This window comes from Elephas maximus, chromosome 21 (genome assembly GCF_024166365.1).
Source record: "Elephas maximus indicus isolate mEleMax1 chromosome 21, mEleMax1 primary haplotype, whole genome shotgun sequence".
NCBI classification, from domain to species: domain Eukaryota; kingdom Metazoa; phylum Chordata; class Mammalia; order Proboscidea; family Elephantidae; genus Elephas; species Elephas maximus.
Genome location: NC_064839.1, coordinates 80662449 through 80682525, shown reverse-complemented (window position 1 = coordinate 80682525; position 20077 = coordinate 80662449). Strand labels below are relative to the sequence as shown.

Sequence of the window (20077 nt, the reverse complement as noted above, 5' to 3'; positions counted from 1 at the left end):
GATTTTTACAATATAGCACTAGGAACCAGCTCAATGCCATTTAGGTAATCTAGACTCTTGCAAGGATTTGTAATTTCCATGAATTACACACATATGCAGTTGAGGTTTCAGACTGTGGTTCTCTGTTCTGCCTAATCAGAGTAGTAAGTATGGGCTTTTCTATAACGGTCTGTATCAGATGACCTAATCCAGGACCACTGAGCACTGACAGCTGAACGGGACCCTCAAACGGTTTGAGAAATAAATGAGTTGCACACCCTCTATCCTTCTTAATTCAGTTTAATGTGCTTTAGATGACGAGAATTAATTTAGCAATTTGACTCAATAAAACTTTACAGTTGTAGGGTCATTGGCCTGAAAATTTAATTCCAGAGGCTTAATTGCATTACTTTGTGTGTGCAGATCAATAAAATCAATTTGGTTGAAGAAAGGAAATAGTGTTTTTTCTGCCTTTTGAAAAAACAATTCAACTGCACTTTATATACTATCTTGAGTATCATCATTATATACAGTTCTGGAACAAACCCATGATTCCGTACTTTATATACCATATTCTCTCTAGAGATGCCAAAATGCGAGATTTAGAAGGCTAACATGGATGTAAAAAACTGCTTCAAAAAATCAACACGAATACAGGTGACTTCAAGCACAAATGCTTGCTTACATTTTTTAGACATAAAAAAATGAATTGTTCACACTTCTGAAAAAAGTGTGAAAGGGCTCTTTGGTATTTGTTCTTTTAATTAGTTAAAATGTTAATAAAATAGTGTGTTCATAAATATGGAAATCGAAGTTACTTCTACAAGGAAGCATACAAAAAGAGCCAAACTAAAGATTACAGATACAATGTTTCTTTAAGAAGATGACAATAGACTTCTGTAAATATTGACAGGCTTACCTTCTTCACAATTTTCTCCTTTGTATCCTGAGTTGCAAGCACAAGAGCCCATGATACAAATCCCCCGGCCCCCGCACTGCGGGTCAATACACTGGGTGGTTGGTACATCACACTCAGTGCCCTTCCAGCCACTGAAGCACTGGCAGCGGCCTTTGGAGTACTGGCCATTGCCACTGCACAACACCGGACAGGCTGCTGCGAAGTAAAACACCACAGAAGGATTAACTGCCACGTTTTCAACCAAGCTTCCGAAAGAAGACACATCTTGGGAATAAGTAGGATGCCAGTTTTTCCCCCTTTCTTCCCCGTCTTGGTAGTTTTCTGAATTACTTGTGTTTCTACAGCTTATTTATATTGGCTTCTGAAAAGAATCTAACTTGCATACCTCTTGAACAATCTGGGCCCAGAAATCCTGGAAAACAATGGCAAGTTCCAGAAACACACTCTCCGTTTCCATGGCAATTTCGGGGGCATTCCACCACAGACTCTGAAGAAAAGAGAAAGAACGCTTGTTGTACAGCCTGATGCTTACCAGAGTTCAAGTTACCCAGACCCAGTACTGTGTCAATCCGATCATTTAGCTCTGTGTTTAAAGAACAGATGACCAGCTCTATAACCAAAAACAGGACTCGTTTGTACTAGATGACCACAATACTAGAGCAAAAAAAAAAAAGCAAAGCATTGCTATTTTAAATGCAGAAGCTTCTAAGCATTTTCATAATATACTTCCCTCCCCCAAGGTACACCCACATAATATTTTCTTCCAGCGCTTCATAGTTTGCCACATATTCATAAATAATTTAAAAATATTTCTCACATATTTACCTCAGGCTTTGACACCTCAGAAATCTCTCAAAATTGGCAAAGACAGTTTAGTTTCTATTCACCACAGTGTTTAGGCTGTAGCCTTGAAAAAGACGCTTTGAAGACAGTTCTTACCTATAACAATGGTATTAAAAGACACTTGCTCTGCATTTTTCCCGTCATTATAAAAAGCCAGATGCCAGATTCCAGAATCCAGGTACTGGATAAAGCCAGCCTCGTGGAGGCTGACGGATCTCGCCTGTCGCCCAGCTCTTTCTGACTCCAGCAGGTTCCGCTGCTCTCTTGCAATCAGCCTGCTGCCATCCAGGAGCTCCACAAAGTCATACTGAGGACGAGGACAGTAAAACTGTTTAGCAGTCAGAAATGTATGGGAAGGTTGCTTCTGTTCTTTTTCCTTCAAGCTTTTCTCCCTTTCCTTAACACACTGTTAGAAGAGTTCTTGACTAACCCAGTGCCCTCGAGTCGTGACAGGTCCAAATGGTGGAAATGTTGTGTGCACAGCATTTACAGGGTGATGAAAGTGATCTTATGTGTACCCATTTTTTTATTTAGACTTCAGAGATCATTCCTCCCACCCCTCCACCCCCCGGGTAATACGGTGAGTTTAGGCAGTTTGGGGGATACAAACCCAAATTTAGATGAGTTCATATTCCAAACCCAGCATGCTTATTTTAGTTAGACCGCTGGATAAGGTCTTCTCTTCCTATTTAATACTCACGTAGTAACAGGTGATTACTCACTTGATGCCAGGATGATTTTTGGCCCTCACAACAACCTTTCTAGGAAGGCATTAATATTTACACCTTAAAGATGAAGGAAACTGAAACCCGAGGAGCGTGAGCAGGGTCAGATAGCTGGTAAGTGGTGGAGCTGGTACGTGAACGCTAGTGCGCTTTGCTCCAAGGCTTGGTCTGCTTCCACAACACCTGTCTACCTCTCTTCTCTGATCCTAATACAACCATCCCAAGCACCATGAAGAAACACATGTACTTTTATTATTACAGTTACATTAAAGACATGAAACAAGATTCCTTTCAACTCTGATCAAAAGTCTAAAGGGGTGGCCATAACAGTAAATGTGCCTAATTATTACTGGGAAGACAATCATCATTAAACTTAAATTTAATAAGATTAGTCATGAACACTGGGTGGCTAGAAGAATTTAAGTAGGGAACTTAAAGAGAATGTAATTAATAACAAAGCCCAAAAACAAACCCGTTGCTGTTGAGTCAATTCCAATGCGTGGTTACCTGTTACCTGACGTGTTACAGAGTAGAACTGCTCCATAGGGTTTTCTTGGCTGTAAAATCTTTATAGAAGCAGATCACCAAGGCTTTGTTCTGCAGAGCTGCTGGATGGGCTCACAACGCCAACCTTTAGGTTACTATTCAAGCACAAATGGTTGTACCACCTAGGGACCTTCTGTGACTGGGAATACCCAAACGCATTGCCATTGAGTCGATTCCGACTTATAGCAACCCTACAGGACAGAGTAGAACTGCCCCATAGGGCTTCCAAGGAGCAGCTGGTGGATTCCAACTGCCAATCTTTTGGTTGGGAGCCAAACTCTTAACCACTGTGCCCCAGGGTTCCCATGACTGGTAATAGTGGGGTAAAACTTTATAACTCGAGATAATGCAGTGAATTGAAAGATACTGGAAAACTTCTCAACATAGTTTCAACAAACATTTCAGATAACAGTTTTTTAAAAAAATAGTGTGATTCGGTTTCTATACTCTTACCCAGTTTCATTTTATTCCCAAGATGTACGTTCATGGTGAAAAGTATACCATGGTCTACACATCTAAGTCATCAATATTACAGAACTGTGTGTGAAATCTCCGTCATTCTACTTTCTGAAAGACTCCTTACTGGAATTTCATCTATTTAAGGAAAAGGTTATTACGTGAATCCTTTAGTCCAATCAAACCGGAATAAAATCAGGATTTTATAAATACAATTGGGATTTCTGAGAATCACAGTTAAACAGTTGCCACTATACTGATCACAGACATGTACTCTTACTATTGGACAGAATTTAGAATATTTAATCCTGTTCTTGACCTAATTTTTTAAATTTAAATATAAAAGCATATTTGTGATACTTTGTGTAGTAAAAACTGTGTTGTAACATCACTTAGCTATGAGAAATATACAAAAAGCTATAATCTGATTAGCATTCAAAATTTTTTCATTTATATCTTACAAAGATGAAAATAATGACTGATATGGATACCTAACCAGCAAAAATTCCACTGGAATTCTATTCCAGAATTATCAAAGGAAAATTAGCCCACAGTGTTGAAAGACGCCTGTCTGAAATGAGCCATTTATTTTCTCATTAGCAATGACAAAGAGACAGAGTTTCTTTTCATGGCCCCACCGCATATATATTTTTATCCTCTAACAATAAACACAATAACTGGAAAAGTAAAAGCGAGGAGATTTTGAATTTTAATTGGTCTTTCAAGCCCATAATTATAATCATCACCTTTATCATAGAAATCACTGTTCGCACCACACTTTGAAAGATGAAATAAGTCTGGGGCAGTGGACATGATGGTGGTGGTGGTGAGAAGCTGACAGTTGTTGAGTATATGCCCAGTTCTAGGGTCTGCTGTAGGAGTCCCTGGCCTGCATGTTGTTGGTTCGAACTCACCCAGAGGCACCTTGGAAGAGAGGCCTGGCAATCTGCTTCCAAAAGGTCAGAAAACCCTTGAAAACCCCATGGAGCAGTTCTACTCTGCACACATGGAGCTACCATGTGTCAGAATCTACTTGATAGCAACTAACAACGGCAGGCTCTGCTATAGGAGTGTTTACATATGACCTCAGTAACTATAAAAAGCCAAAGCCACTGCCACTGTCCAGTTGATTCCAACTTATAGCAAGCCTACAGGACAGAGTAGAACTGCCCCATAGACTTTCCAAGGAGTGCCTGGTGGATTCGAACGGCGACATTCTGATTAGCAGCCGCAGCTCTTAACCACTAGGACACCAGGGTTTCTATGACCTCGGGAAGGCTGCTGAAAGTTCCTTACACAACACTAAAACCATCTCTATCAAAAGTAGTTGGCTTATATGGAATGAGAATATCTAATGACCTTTGTTCTCACAGTGTACGGCAATCACGTAAGGGCAAACTTGAGTTTTGCTTTGTAATACCTACTCATAAGTTGGAGATGTGGTTTTTTTTTTTGGAGAAGGGAGCATTTTGCCTCCAGTCTTAGGATCTTATGCTATTTTAGGACTAAATTCTTTGTGCTAACTCTTCAGTCTCACTATTTTGGGGGCGCTTATACTTGATAAGGAAACCCCGGTGGCGTAGTGGTTAAGTGCTATGGCTGCTAACCAAGAGGTCGGCAGTTCAAATCCACCAGGTGCTCCTTGGAAACTCTATGGGGCAGCTCTACTCTGTCCTATAGGGTCGCTATGAGTCAGAATTGACTCGACGGCACTGGGTTTGGTTTTTTTTTTTTTATATACTTGATAAAGTTTCATATAAAATGGAAGCTCCTTTAAAGGTAATTTTCTTATGATGTGATTTAACGTTTCCCAATATACATGATTTAAAAACTCTTCTCATTTAAAGTTGCTTTAATCTACTGTGTATTAACAAAATCCTCTGTAAAGCCAATAGAAGAAAAGTCTGCCCATGTTTGCTGCATTTATGTTATGTTCTTATATTAGCAGTATCATCTGTTAATATCACTGGGATATAGAGAAGGAAGAGACTTCAAAGATTACCTGATCGAATTCTTTCATTTTACAAACAGGCAGCAAAGCGCAGAGAAGTTAAGTGACTTCATAAGGTCAAACAGTGGTAGGGGTGTGCTTAGACCCCAGCTCTTCCAACTCTCATTCTAGAAAAGGCTTCACACAAACACATCAAAACATTACCAAAAAACCCAGTGCTGTCGAGTCCATTCCGACTCATAGCGACCGTATAGAACAGGGTAGAACTGCCCCCCAGAGTTTCCAAGAAGCACCTGGCGGATTCAAACTGCCGACCCTTTGGTTAGCAGCCATACCACTTAACCAATATGCCACCAGGGTTTCCAAAACATCACAGTACACTATGAACTCTAAAGAGTGAAACTGCTTCCTTGGGCTTCTAGCTGTCCAGGAAAACAAACTGGCATTAAGGAGAGGAAAGTCAGCTGGTGCCTTGGCAACAACCAAACGCACAGTTTTTAAAGGGTCACTAAGATTTTAAGACTTCCCAAATTCACGTGACTCTTCTGAATGGCTAGCAAATTTTAACTATTACAGGCTGATTTATTTGAGGTTCCCCAGAAACTAGGAAATGTTCAATTTGGGCTGCTTTATAGCATATTTCATGTTTAAACACTGAACTCAGAAAGAGTTGTTTGCTCTGCTGATCTTGAATAAACTAGAGAAAGGAACTCCAGTACCTGTGAAGCTTAAGAAAACGCATAATCGTACGTTGTGGTAGAAAAGGAAAGTGGCTATCACACGTATTGTGTTAAAATACCAGATGAATTATGAGAAAATCTGAAACTGCACCTTTTAGTCTCCTAATCTTATACGGTACACTTAACTTGAAAAAAGTCAACCCAAAATCTTTAAATAAACCTTTAAAGTGCATAACACAATAGACAGTTTTTATCTGAAATTCCTTTCTGGAAATTTACTGGTTACATGCTCACTGCTGTACTTAGCTTAGAGGTATGTTTCTTGAGCTATACAAAAATAATTTAATCATGTATGTGATTCCAATGGAAAAAAATCTTTTTTTTTACATTTTACTAGACTATTGTTATAACCGTAACCTTCTATCTGCTATAATTGAAATTACATAGGCCTCATTTTGGTGACAGAGCCCTGGTGGTCCAGTGGTTAAGCATTCGGCTGATAACCAAAAGGCTGGCAGTTCAAATCCACTAGTCGCTCCTTGAGAACCCTATAAGGCAGTTCCACTCTGTCCTGTAGGGTTGCTCTGAGTCAGAATTGACTCGAGGACAACGGGTTTCTTTTTTTTTTGTAACTTTGGTGAAGGGTAAGACAATACACAATACTGGGGAGACCAGCACAACTTGTCCAAGACAAGGTCACGGAAGCTCCATAGATACATTGAAAAGCCCTGAGGGACCAAACCACTGTGCTGAGGGCTGTGGGGGCCGTGGCCTCATCTAGCTCAACTGGCATTGCATAGCTTATAAAGAAAATGTTTTACATTCTACTCTGGTGAGTAGCATCTGGAGTCTTAAAAGGTTGTGAGCAGCCATCTAAGATATTCCACTGGTCTCAACCCTTCTGGAGCGAGGGAGAATGAAAAACACCAGAGACACAAGGGAAAGATTAGTCCAAAGGGCTAATGGGCTGCAACTGCCACAGCCTCCACCAGACTGAGTCCAGCACAACTAACACACACACACACACAACACACACAACACACACACACACACACACACACACACACGAAGATCAGACTTACTGCTCTGCCAGAGACTGGAAAAACCCCAAGAGTATGGCCTCCAGACACCCTTTTAACTCAGCAATGAAATCACTCCAGAGGTTCATCCTTCAGTCAAAGATTACACAGGCCCATAAAACAAAAAAGAGACTAAACAGGCACACCAGCCCAGGTGCAAAGGCTAGAAGGCAGGAGGGAACAGGAAAGCTGGTAATGGGGACCCCGAGGTCAAGAAGGGGATAGGGTTGACAACCAGTGTCACAAAACAGTATGTGTATTAATTGTTTAATGAGAAACTAGTTTGTTTTGTAAACCTTCATCTAAAGTATAATAACATAAATAAATAAATAAGAAATTATATAGGCCTAATTCTATTAAAAAAACATCTGCTAGGCAGTGTTACCTATAACGTGAACTGCCGTCAAATTTAAATGTAATCTGAAATTTAAAGTTGGACCTAGGATACAAAAAGAAACTTCTGATGTGCAAGGACTGTAGGCATACGCTTTAACAATAGAGATATAAATGAACACACCACAGCAGGATTTTCAAAATTTCACAGCTATATAATGTACGTATGCATCTGAAACTTTCCCCGAGCCACAATAACGTTAGAGGAAGAACACTTAAAGTTTCTTTCTTACTCATCTTTCTTTAAAGATGTGATTTCTTTATTATTGTATGATAATATTTTCTTCATAACTTGTACTCCTAGGATATGTATTAAGCATTTCTCACAAAATAATATAATGTAAGCATACATGAAAATCCTCCAGTCTTTGTAAGTCAAGCTAAATCAGCATGAAATTTCAGGGGCAAACAAACTGATTATCAAATATAACTTTAAACTCATTAAATTGTTAATTTTAATTAATGAACTATTATATTTTTGAGATGCCTCCACTTACTAACATAACAGACCTTGGGAGAGTCTGGGTTCCAATTTTAGAGTAGGTAATTTAAATTAGTTTCTCTCAAAAATTATAGATCTTGGAATCTCTGATATAAAGATGTTTGAATTGTTTTGACTGCCACACTAATGTGCTCACAGTTGGCTGTTCATGGAGCTCTTCTGCCTCTTTACCTCAGTTCTCATCATTTTTAGATAATGAATAGTAGCTAGAATTGGTAAATACATTTTCAAAAGAAAGAGATGTCTATGTGATGCATTAATGATGTGAAAGGGAAAATATCTGAAATTACCACAGCATCTTTGTAAAACACTTGGTGAATCCATTCTGTTTTACTAGGTGTTCAGATAAGGCTCAATATTCATTAAGTTACTCACAAGTTTTAGTACATTTTAATCGATCAATAAAGATCAAGGCGAGTCAGGAAGAAAATGCAGCTCTTCCCACTACTGATTCAAAAACCTCAAAATAAGTACAACCTACATCCAAAATTCTCTGCACTGTAAAGGATCAATACAAAAGTGGTCAAACAGTTAAACAGCTGAACGTAAGAAACAGAATAACCGAAAAAATGCAAACTAGCAGTTTTCATTTTGTTGGCAACCAAACCTGCTCTTACCTGAGTATGGGAAGGTGGTAAGCCTTTTCGGCCGTACACTCCAATCAATGCATCCTTCTGAAGAGAGATATTGAATTTAAGAAACTGTGGCTGATCAATAAAGAGCTGTGATCTCCAGAAGATCCCAGGGGGAACCTCTTGAATCGCTCTTCGGCCAATATCAAGTTCTCCAGAATCTATGGTGTTGTTTTCTTGTGTAAATCCACTTAATTTTCCTGAATATAAAAGATTCACAGAAGAATTGAAAAAGTTAAACAACAACAACAGCAACGAAACAGGCAAAAGAAACCTGTTTCTTTTCACTAAATAGAATATTCCATTTTCTTCTGATAAATGAAATGCTCTCATAATTTTCACCTTAAAAGGTTTTTTTTTTCTTTTGTAAGATACCGTTGTTTTACAAATTCAGATTTAGCACATTCTTTAAGATATTTAAGTCAAAATCCTTTGACTTCTCCCAAGGTATGCCTGCAACTGAAGCTGTTTTCACACACACAGTCTGGATCACTGGAAACATCATTATCTTACAAATTATAAGTCTTGTTACTTCTTGAGACATAGTCAGTCATTCTAACCATACCACAACACTGCGAGGTGTCAATTACGGCAGAACGGATTATGCAGATTTCCGTACCAATCCTTAAGCAAACAACAACCTAACCAATCAATGATTCATGTAGTTCTTCCTAAACTATGTTTGAAGGAATGAAAAATCCAGTGTTGGAAGGGAGGTAAAGAAGGGTAGTGGGAGCCTGGTGAGGAGAAGGGAAGGAGGTCTGTAAACGTAACTTCTTATAAACAAAGTTTCTGACATAGGCCGCTGCAGTTTTTCCTCTTTCTTTTAGTCCTCTTCTCAAACCAGCTTTCAGACATAGTGAGCATGCTTGTGCTACACCTCGCAATGACCTTCAGCTGGTGGAACAAACACCCCCGTTCCTTCAGTCTCTGCCGCCTCTTAGAGGCTATCTCCTGTCTTTCTGCACAGCCTAGTTCTAGAGAAGATCTACGCTTCCTCTTCTCAGTATGGCATTCTCCTTCTTTCTTCATTTCCAAGATTCTTTCTTTCTCAGTTACTTTGAGTGCTAGAAGAGGTTTTACAATTTGCTTAAAGGGAAATAAAACCACATTGTCTCTTATGTAGAAAAGGTCTATGAGAGACGGAATGAAGCTAGGCAAATTATCCTCTATCAATCCAACTCTTTTAAAGTAACAACAAAGCTGACTTGCTGCCAAGTTTGTCAAATTCCAAAAGTTTAACATTAGCCTCCAAAGAAGTTGTTAACTCAAGTTTTAGCAGACTTAATATAGTAAATTTCAAACCAGAAAGCTGTCAGCTATCTTACCTTAATGACAGAGGAGAGAGTTGTCTATATGCAAACACTTAATAATTTAACATTGAATTCATTTCTATTGAGTACTTACTAGGGACATAACATCGTGGGTCATCAGAGAAAATGCAAACCAAGAAATGGACTCTTAGTGATTATGTACTCTGGGTTCCATGGCTTCTGTCATCAAGGAGTTAATTATCTGGTTGGAGAGACACCTACAAACTGACCAATTAAGTGATAACCTGAAAGCAATATATGATTAAGGATCAGAGAAAGACTATTGCTGTAGGCTGGAGGTTGAAAGATTTCACAGAATTAAGTTCTTGGCTAACTTTTGAAGGACGGTAGGATAACAGGGTACGTTTCTCAGTGGGGAGAGTAAACAGCATTATCAAACATACAGCAATGGAAGTGAACATGAGTTAGGGTGATGGTGAACAAAGAAATCCATCTGGCTGGAAAATAAGTTAAGAAAACTGGCTTTAGAGTCAGACAAACCTAGGTGTGTCACTGACTAGCTGTGTGACCTTGAGGAAAACACTATACCTCATCTGTAAAATGGAGACGGTAGCACTGCCATCACAGGACTGTTACAGGGATTACATGAGGTATTATATACACAGGGCTTCCTGCTGTACCTGGCCGTCCATAGGCCCTGAACGAATGGAAGACATCGGGTGGTTTGTCATGGGAGTACAGGAGATAAGGCTGGAAAGGCAAAACGTCATCAGCTTGTGGGGGGCCTTGAATGCCAGGTTAAAGAATGTGGTCTTTAATCTATTTATACTTCACGTTAGTGATTTTTTACATTTTCACACTATCAAAGAACATTATTCCACCTTTTTTGTCCTGAAGATGTATATATTAACTAGCATTTTGTTGCTATGTATATAATTTATGGCGTGTTTTAAAAACAGATACTTAAAATAGATTTATAGTAGGGAAATTATATTTAAATGGTGCAAAGGCACTTGTTGCTGAGTTATGTGGGCGTGTGTGGGGATGGTGGGGGCGGGAGGGTGGCAATGAGGAGAAATGGAATTCAAGATTACTAAGGAACATTACTAAAAAAAACCCTTGCCGTCGAGTCGATTGTGGCTCACAGCGACCCTATAGGACAGAGTAGAACTGCCTCACAGAATTTCCAACGAGTGCCTGGCAGATTTGAACTGCTGACCCTTTGGTTATAAGACGTAGCACTTAACCATTATGCCACCAGGGTTTCCAAGGAATATTATTACTGAGATCACCGATGGACATGGCAGATACCCAGTGTATATCAGGTAGAGCAATTCACAACAAACTCACACTTAGAGACAGACGTGGGGTTTAAAGGAGAGAGGTTACTAGTAAACGTCAGAGTTGCTCTCCAGCTGACTACTGCACCCCACTGATACATGCACCTCAGTTGCAAAGTACAGCTACAGCTAAATGGAGACCCATGAAAGGTTCTGAGCAGGCGAAAGGTGAAACGAAACCATTGTTTAAGACCATTAAAGCGCAGTAGTGGCAGAAGCCTGGAAGCAGAGAGACGAGCGAGGACAGAGCTGCAATAACCCGGGTACAAGGCAGGAGGGGCCTGCACAGGGTGCTTAATAAACAGATATTATTTACAATCTCACTTAACCATGGCAGTTAGCAACCTTTCAGCTATCAGCTCTATTCTTCTTGAATCAATTTAGCAATATAAAAGGTATAAAAGGTTCTGTTGTTGTGTGCTGTCGAACAGATTCCAACTCAAAGCGATTCTATAAGACAGAGAGAACTGCCCCATAGGGTTTCCTAGGCTGAAATCCTTATGAAACAGATCGCCAGGTCTTTTCTTCCAGAGCGGCTGGTAGATTCTAACTGCTGACCTTTTGGTCAGCAGCCAAGCACGTAACCATTGAGCCACCAGGGTTCCTTATAAAAGGTTCTTGGAAATAAAATTTCAAATTGTATTAATCATTGTAATATTTTCATGTATCAACTCAGATTCTAAACTTGCATCATTCATAGAAATTTTAAATATTTGTTTTACATACTAATACATGCTCATTTTACAAAAATTAGAACTTATTCAAAACCCACTGCCATCAAGGTGATTCCGACTCATGGTGACCCTATAGGGCAAAGTAGAACTGCCCCATAGGGTTTCCAAGGAGCGCCTGGCAGATTTGAACTGCCGACCCTTTGGTTAGCAGCCTTAGCACTTAACCACTACGCCACCAGGGTTTCCATTTGAACATATAGTTAAGTAAAAAGAGGAAAAAAAAAAAAAATCCTACTTCACAGAGACTACTTTGCTTCATAACTAGACACTTTCTTTATTCACGAACGTTTTTAAATATCTGAGACCAATTTCTACTTTTCATTTAGGATGGTTCTGCACAGGCACCAACATTTGCCATCAGTTAGATTTTACCGTGGGGTGGGACCAGGCAACTTTTACTTCTGTCATACACAAGGTCGCTAGGAGTCAGAGCTGACTCAATGGCAACAAACAACTTTTTTTTGAGAAATTAAGGAGGCGGAAGAGAAAAGATTACTTATGATCTACCAGGCAGTTTCACCTACATTATCTGGTTTAAACTTCAAAATAATACAGGTGAGGTTGATGTTATTTTAAGAGAAAACCAAGCCTCAGTGAAGTAAACTATGTACCCAAGTGAGTGGTGGAGTCAACATTCAAATCTAGGGTCTATTTAATTACAAACCCATGTGTTTTATAAAAGCATCATTATAATCTTTGCTTGTTATTAAAACAAATTGTTATTTTAAATTACTAAGATTTTAATTTTTTATTTCATACAAAATCAGATATATTAATTCACTAAACCCATGAGAGAATCTACTTAGCTTACAATTTTAGGACACAAAGCTATTATTTATTTTTCTCAGGAATAAATGACAAACTTCAGTAAGACAAAAACTGTCATGGCTACTATAACATAGTATTCTTTGTTTATAACTTATGATAAATTTCTAACATGTTTTTGTCTTTAGGTTGACTCCCACATGAAATTATGTTTTAAAATTCTGAATAGAGCAGTATTTATTTTTCCCACTAAGGTCTATTGGCGCACATATTTAAAGATGGAACTAGTCCATATCTGGACTCATCCATCAACTTCATAGATTTATAAGGCTATTATTATACTTTATTGTTATTAGGCTCAACAGTTACCATGTGAGGGTTATGTAATTTAATCTACTCTCTGGTGTTGATTCCCTTGCCGCTATAAATGGTTTTCACAAACTGTGGTAGCATGCCTGTGCTCTGAGAGCGGGTAAGCATAAACTGATGTTAATCTCAGCATTTATTATTATTTTCTTCCAAATCATCATCTTTACCCAACAGCATTAGCTTTGGCAATAGTGATCAAATTCTGACTTCTAGGGTTTCCAGTTTCACTAGTGCAAAGTAGTTTAATAGCTAGGTAATTTTGCTTTGATGCTACTTCCATATACTGATTTTTCTTCTTTTTTCACGTACTGATTTTGAGGGGCTATGATATTTCTTACTGAAATGATACGTGGACCCACTGGGGTGCGAATAACTGTATCTCTTTATCCCATTAGTCCCACACCAAATTTAACTGGTGGCTTTTTCAGAGAGAAGGCGCTTTTATTTGTAAAACAAAACAAGCCATCATTGATTGGATGTGCTTGAAGGAGGTTTTTGGGATAACTGTTTTTTTTTCTCTTCCCTGTAATGGAAATAAGAACTTGGCTGCTAACCAAAAGGTCTGCAGTTTGAATCCACCAGCCATTCCTTGGAAACCCTACGGGGCAGTTCTACTCTGTCTTATAGGGTCACTGAGTTGGAATTGACTCGATGGCAGTGGATTTGGTATTGGTATTTTTGGTTTTGTAAAGGAAAAGCCTAACTAATCATGACCTCATAGAATCTGAGTTGAAGTGCCCATGGAGGTTATCTAGTCCAGGGGTCTTCGAAGAAGAGCTGTCATATCTCTGGGGTACATAAAGACTTTTCAATGAGGAAAGGGCCAGACTTGTTAAGTGAATTAGTTTCTAGAACCTCAATTTCCATAGGTAGACTTTCTTTACAACAGAAAAGCTTACCTCTCACACATTCTGAATTTTACTAAGACATTGTCCTGAAGCATAAAGCTTCCAGTGTGGCAAACAAAGGCAAATATTCGAGTAGTTTTGCTGATGAAACCTCCTTTTATTCAAGACATGCTAAGCCCACAGTAAGTCTTCAGTGTCTTTTCCTGCCTTATACATATTTCGGTCAAGGACAAAGTGTGGCCTTAGAAATGGGGGTATTTAGGACAGTTGGCATGTTTCGAAATCAGATCAGGAGGAAGGTGTAGCATTTTTGTTTAATGAGCTCCTCACCCCACCCCCAATCACTGTCAAAGAGTGCTTTTCACCTGTGGAAAGTTTCAGGATTGCAGAGATAGTGCCAATAAGATAAGAAATATTAAAGACGGTGATGCCTCATTTAATCCAATTGACAAACTCACGGAAACCATTTGTGTCTTATCTATTTTTCTCTCTCTGTATCTACCTACCTAGAGCAAGAACGCAGAACCAAGATGGTTGTGACAAAATGTATATTAATTTATTTGAACTGAAAAAATAAGTCTGACTTTGAAAGTTTGATTTTAATAAGTACTGGCTCTGCCAGTTGAATTATACAGTAAGTGTTTCCTGTAGATTAAATGAGCTAAAAGATATATTTAATGTATAAAGTATAATGAAAGCATCTAAAAAAACATTATGTAGCAAAAATGAACTAAAATAACAATATGCCTATTTTCCACCCCACTCTGAGTATACCAGATTAAACGAAGTCCCTCTAAATAAAAGAATAAAAAAGGTAAATAGAGGTATTTTGCTACACGTCACAGAAACTAAGGAACACAATTCTAGGAACTATGTAACAAATCTTTCTGGAGGTTCATAGTTGCCAACTTTTTTCCTTCAATAAAACCCAAAGGAGAAATGTGATGTAACTGACAGCTCATAGACCCCTAACCAAACTTTCTGATAGTAGAGTACAATGCTTTTTTAGCATATGAACAACATGGATTTCAAAAATTGAATGGCATCATTCTAAAAAAAAAAAAAACCCCTTCCATTCCCATCTACTTTTTATGTAGCCAGGATTCTCAGTATTCTTATTTATAAAATAGGAATAGACTTGGGGAACATCTAGCTCAATTGGCATAACACTGTTTATAAAGAAAATGTTCTACATTCTACTTTGGTGAGTAGCGTCTGGGGTCTTAATAGCTTGTGAGTGGCCACCTAAGGTACTCCACTGGTCTCACCCTGTCTGGAGCACGGGAGAATGAAGAAAAACAAAGACACAAGGGAAAGATTAGTCCATGGCGTCCATCAGACCGAGTCCAGCACAACTAGATGGTGCCTGGCTACCACTATCAACTGCTCTGACAGGGATCACAATAGAGGGTCCCGGACGGAGCTGAAGAAAAATGTAGAAAACTCTAACTCACAAAAAAGAAAAAAAAAAAAGACCCAGACTTGCTGCTCTGACAGAGACTGGAAAAACCATGAGAGTATGGCTCCCGGACACCCTTTTAGCTCAGTAATGAAGTTACTCCTGAGGTTCACCCTTCAGCCAAAGATTAGACAGGCTCAGAAAACAAAATGAGGCTAAAGGGGCACACCAGCCCAGGGTAAGGACGAGAAGGCAGGGGTAGGGGGTACAGGAAAGCTGGTAATAGGGAACCCAAGGTCCAAAAGGGGAGAGTGTTGACATCGTGTGGTTGGCAACCAATGTCACAAAACAATATGTGTACTAACTGTTTAATGAGAAGCTAGATTGTTCTGTAAACCTTCATCTAAAGTACAATATTAAAAAGAAAAAAAAGAGTATTACGGTCTTAGGAAATTAAAGACAGGTGAATTTAATTGTATGTGTATTTTGTTTTAGGGGGCACAAGAATGGAATAGTTTGAAGACCACTGATCTATTCTATATTCTAGCTTTTCCACGAAATATGACTCTCATCTCTAAGTGGCTATCACCTCTATTTGCTTCAAATTATTACACTATTTAGAATGAATTTATTTTGAATTAAAATCTTAAAGTGTGTACCTTCTAAAGGGCAGATGCAGACCTGAACTCTCATTATAATCAGTGATGTAGAGGTATAAGGCCATCAGTATTTCTATCTGTTTACATCCACTCAACCAGCAGCTTAGGTTAGTGCGGCGTTCTTGCTTAAGCCTGCAGTTTGACTGCCAGGGGGACTAGAGTCTTCCTGTGAAGGGGCCTCGCCTGTTTAAATTCTGCATTGTTGCTTTTCAAGTCATGGTCCTTCTCTAGTTTGACCGAGTCAAGTGTGGTCATTCCAGCTAGCATTTTCAAATGTTCTTTATTGATTGTAAGCACACTTGGAAGTTGGTGAGCCACTGACTCAGTTTGATAAACTTGTAAATAATTACACAACCTTTTCCCCTGGAGCTCATCACTTCTTTCAGATAAAAAGCCTGGACAGAGATCTTTCATCTTGCCTTGAATTCAAGAAAACTTTGGCTTCAGAAGAAAGAAAAGGAGGCCCAGTCCTAGAGCTCTCTCTCCTCCCGTCCTGAGATCACTTCATTTTTAAGCCCCCAGAGCTGAACTTGGGAATGATCCTAGAAAGCAATAAGGTTGTCTGTAGGTTTTACTAAGAGAGAAAGGAACAAAAGTGGAGGGAAAAAAATAGAGACAGGGCAACAGAGTGCCTGTAGTTATTCTAAACTCAGTGTGTAGGTTAGGAATCAAACCAATTAAAATAAAGCCTTCACAGCAAGAGTGAGATGTACCATGCCTCACACACAATAGGGTACCATCCTGAAGACTTTTCCCTACATGTCCTGTTGTGCCTGAGCGTGGGAGCCACCAGCAGTCTTTTCACCTACTGTGATTCTCCTTTCATCAGTAAGTCTATGGCACAACAGCCTTAATGCCTTAAATACAGTTGTCACAGTGTGAAAATATGAGGAAGCCATGTACACAAAGCTATTGCTATTCCTTTTTTTTTTATTGAACTTTTTTTTTTTTAGATGAAGGTTTACAGAACAAACTAGTTTCACATCAAACAGTTAGTACACACAATGTTGTATGACATTGGTTAACAACCCCCATACATGTCAACACTCTCCCTTCTCAACCCTGAGTTCCCTATTACCGGCTTTCCTGTTCCCTCCTACCTTCCAGTCCCTGCCCCAGGGCTGGTGTGCCCCTTTAATCTTGTTATATTCCATGGGCCTGTTCAATCTTTCGCTGAAGGGTGAACCTCAGGAGTGGCCTTATTACTGAGCTGAAAGGGTGTCTGGAGGCCATACTCTCAGGGTTTCTCCAGTCTGTCAGGACAGCAAGTCTGGTCTTTCTTTTCGAATTAGAATTTTGTTCTACATTTTTCTCCAGCTCTGTCTGGGACTCTCTATTGTGATTCCTGTCAAAGCAGTCAGTGGTGGTAGCCAGGCACTGTCTCGTTGTACTGGACTCAGTCTCGTGGAGGCCATGGTAGATGCGGTCCATTAGCCCTTTGGACTAATCTTTCCCTGTGTCTTTAGTTTTTTTCATTCTTCCTTGCTCCCTAAGGGGTGAGACCAGTGGTGTATCCTAGATGGCCTCTCGCAGGCATTTAAGACTCCAGACACTACTCACCAAAGTAGAATGTAGAACATTTTCTTTATAAACACTGCCAATTATGCCAATTAAGGTAGATGTTCCCTGAGACCATGGTCCCCACAGCCCTCAGCCCAGCAATTCAGTCCCTCAGGGAGTCTGGATGTGTCTATGGAGCTACCATGGCCTTGCCTTGTCCAGGTTGTGCTGGCTTCCCCAGTATTGTGTACTGTCTTACCCTTCACCAAAGTCGCCAGTTATCTACTGTCTATGAAGAGTTTTTCCACCCCACCCCTCCCCTCCCTCCCTCATAAACATCAAATATTGTTTCTTTTTGTATGTAAACCTTTTCATGAGTTTTTACAGTAGTGGTCTCATACAATATTTGTGCTTTTGTGATTGATTTATTTCACTCAGCATAAGTGAACCATGTTATGAGATGCTTCACAGATTCATTGTTGTTCTTTATCATTGTGTAATACTCCATCGTGTGTATGTACCACAGTTTATCCGTTCATCTGCTGACAGGCATGTAGGTTGTTTCCATCTTTTTGCTATTGTGAATAATGCTGCAATATACACGGGTGTACATATACCTGTTCGTGTGACAACCCTTATTTCTCCAGGATGTGTTCTTAGAAGTGGGATTGCTGGATCATATGGTAATATTCTCCTAAGAGTTTATTATAAGCTAGTTTCGCAGGCCACAAAGCTTTGGTCCATTTTGAGTTAGTTTTTGTATAAGGTGTGAGGTATGGGTTCTGTTTCTGTGGTGTCTTTGCCTGCCCATTTGATGGACTTTGGGCCCTTGGTGAAGATCAGGTGACCGTAGGTGGATGGATTTAAATCTGGGTTCTCAATTCTGTTCCATTGGTCAATGTATCTGTCGCTGTACCAGTATGAGGCTGTTTTGACTACCATAGCTGTTTAGTAGGTTCTGAGGTCAGGCAGTGTGAGTTCTCCTACTTTATTCTTATTCTTCAATAGTGCTTTACTTATCTGGGGCTTCTTCCCTTTCCATATAAGGTTAATGATAAGTTTTTCCATCTCTTTAAATAATGTTGGTATTTGGATCGGTATTGCATTGTATTTGCAAATCGTTTTGGGTAGAATTGTCATTTTCACAATGTTGAGTCTACCTATCCATGAGCATGGTATGTTTTTCCATTTATGCAGATCTCTTTTGGTTTCTTGCAATAGTGTTTTGTAGTTTTCTTTGTATAGGTCTTTTACATCCCTGGTTAGAGTTATTCCCAAGTATTTTATTTTTTTAGGGGCTATTATAAATGGCAATGTTTTCCTAATTTCCTTTTCTTCTTTCTCTTTATTGGTGTGTAGGAATCCAACTGATTTTTATATGTTTATCTTGTATCCTGCTAATCTGCTGAATCTTTCTATTAGTTCCAGTAGTTTTCTTGAGGAGTCTTTTGGATTATCTTAGTATCATATTATCCGCAAATGGGGACAGTTTAACTTCTTCATTACCAGTTTGGATGTGCTTTATTTCTGTTTCTCGCCTTATTGCTCTAGCTAAGACTTCCAACACAATGTTAAACAGGAGTCATGATAAAGGGCATCCTTGTCTTGTTCCTGTTCTCAAGGGAATGTTTTCAGCATTTCTCCATTGAGAACAATGTTGGCTGTTTGTTTTGCATAGATGCCCTTTATTATGTCGAGAAATTTCCCTTCTATACCTATTTTATTTAGAGTTTTTATCAGGAATGGGTGTTGGACTTTGTCAAATGCCTTTTCTGTGTTGACCGAGATGATCATGTGATCCTTTTATTTATGTGGTGGATTACGTTGATTGATTTTCTAGTGTCGAACCATCCTTGCATGCCTGGCATGAATCCTACTTGGTCATGGTATATTATTTTTTGATAAGATGCTGAATTCTGTTGGTTAGAATTTTGTTGGGAATTTTTACATCTATATTCCTGAGAGATATTGGTCTGTAATTTTTTTCTTTTGTGGTGTCTTTGCCTGGCTTTGGTATCAGGGTTATGCTGGCTTCATAGAATGAATTCAGAAGTATCACTTCCTTTTCTATGTTCTGAAATAGTTTGAGTAGTACTGGTGTAAGCTCTTTAATTGTTTGGTAGAATTCTCCAGTAAAGCCATCTGGAGCAGGGCTTTTTTTTGATTGGGAGCTTTTTTTTTTTTTTTTAAATTACCTTTTCAATCTCTTGTTATGGGTCTGTTGAGATTTTCAATGTCATTTTGTGTTAGTTTGGGTATGTAGTGTGTCTCTAGAAATTTGTCCATTTCCTCGAGGTTTTCAAATTTGTCAGAGTATAGTTTTTCATAATACTCTGTTACAGTCCTTATTTCCGTAGGGTCTGTTGTAACGTCCCCCATTTCATTCCTTATTTGGGTTATCTGCATTCTCTCCTGTTTTTCTTTTGTCAATTTGGCCAGTGGTTTGTAGATTTTGTTGATTCTTTGAAAGAACCAACTTTTGGT

The 20077-nt window shown here is 39.1% G+C and overlaps 1 protein-coding gene across 3 annotated transcripts in view; it reads right to left on the bottom strand.

The window, feature by feature from the left end:
- Positions 1 to 20077, bottom strand: part of TENM3 (teneurin transmembrane protein 3) — a 793331-nt gene that overhangs the window by 140469 nt on the left and 632785 nt on the right. For all 3 annotated transcript variants that reach the window (XM_049864999.1, XM_049864997.1, XM_049864998.1), the window contains exons 7-10: positions 8691 to 8905; positions 1838 to 2048; positions 1284 to 1385; positions 899 to 1093 (exon numbers count right to left, since the gene is read on the bottom strand). In XM_049864999.1, coding sequence (XP_049720956.1) covers positions 899 to 1093; positions 1284 to 1385; positions 1838 to 2048; positions 8691 to 8905 — 723 coding nt within the window. The remainder of the gene's footprint in view (positions 1 to 898; positions 1094 to 1283; positions 1386 to 1837; positions 2049 to 8690; positions 8906 to 20077) is intronic.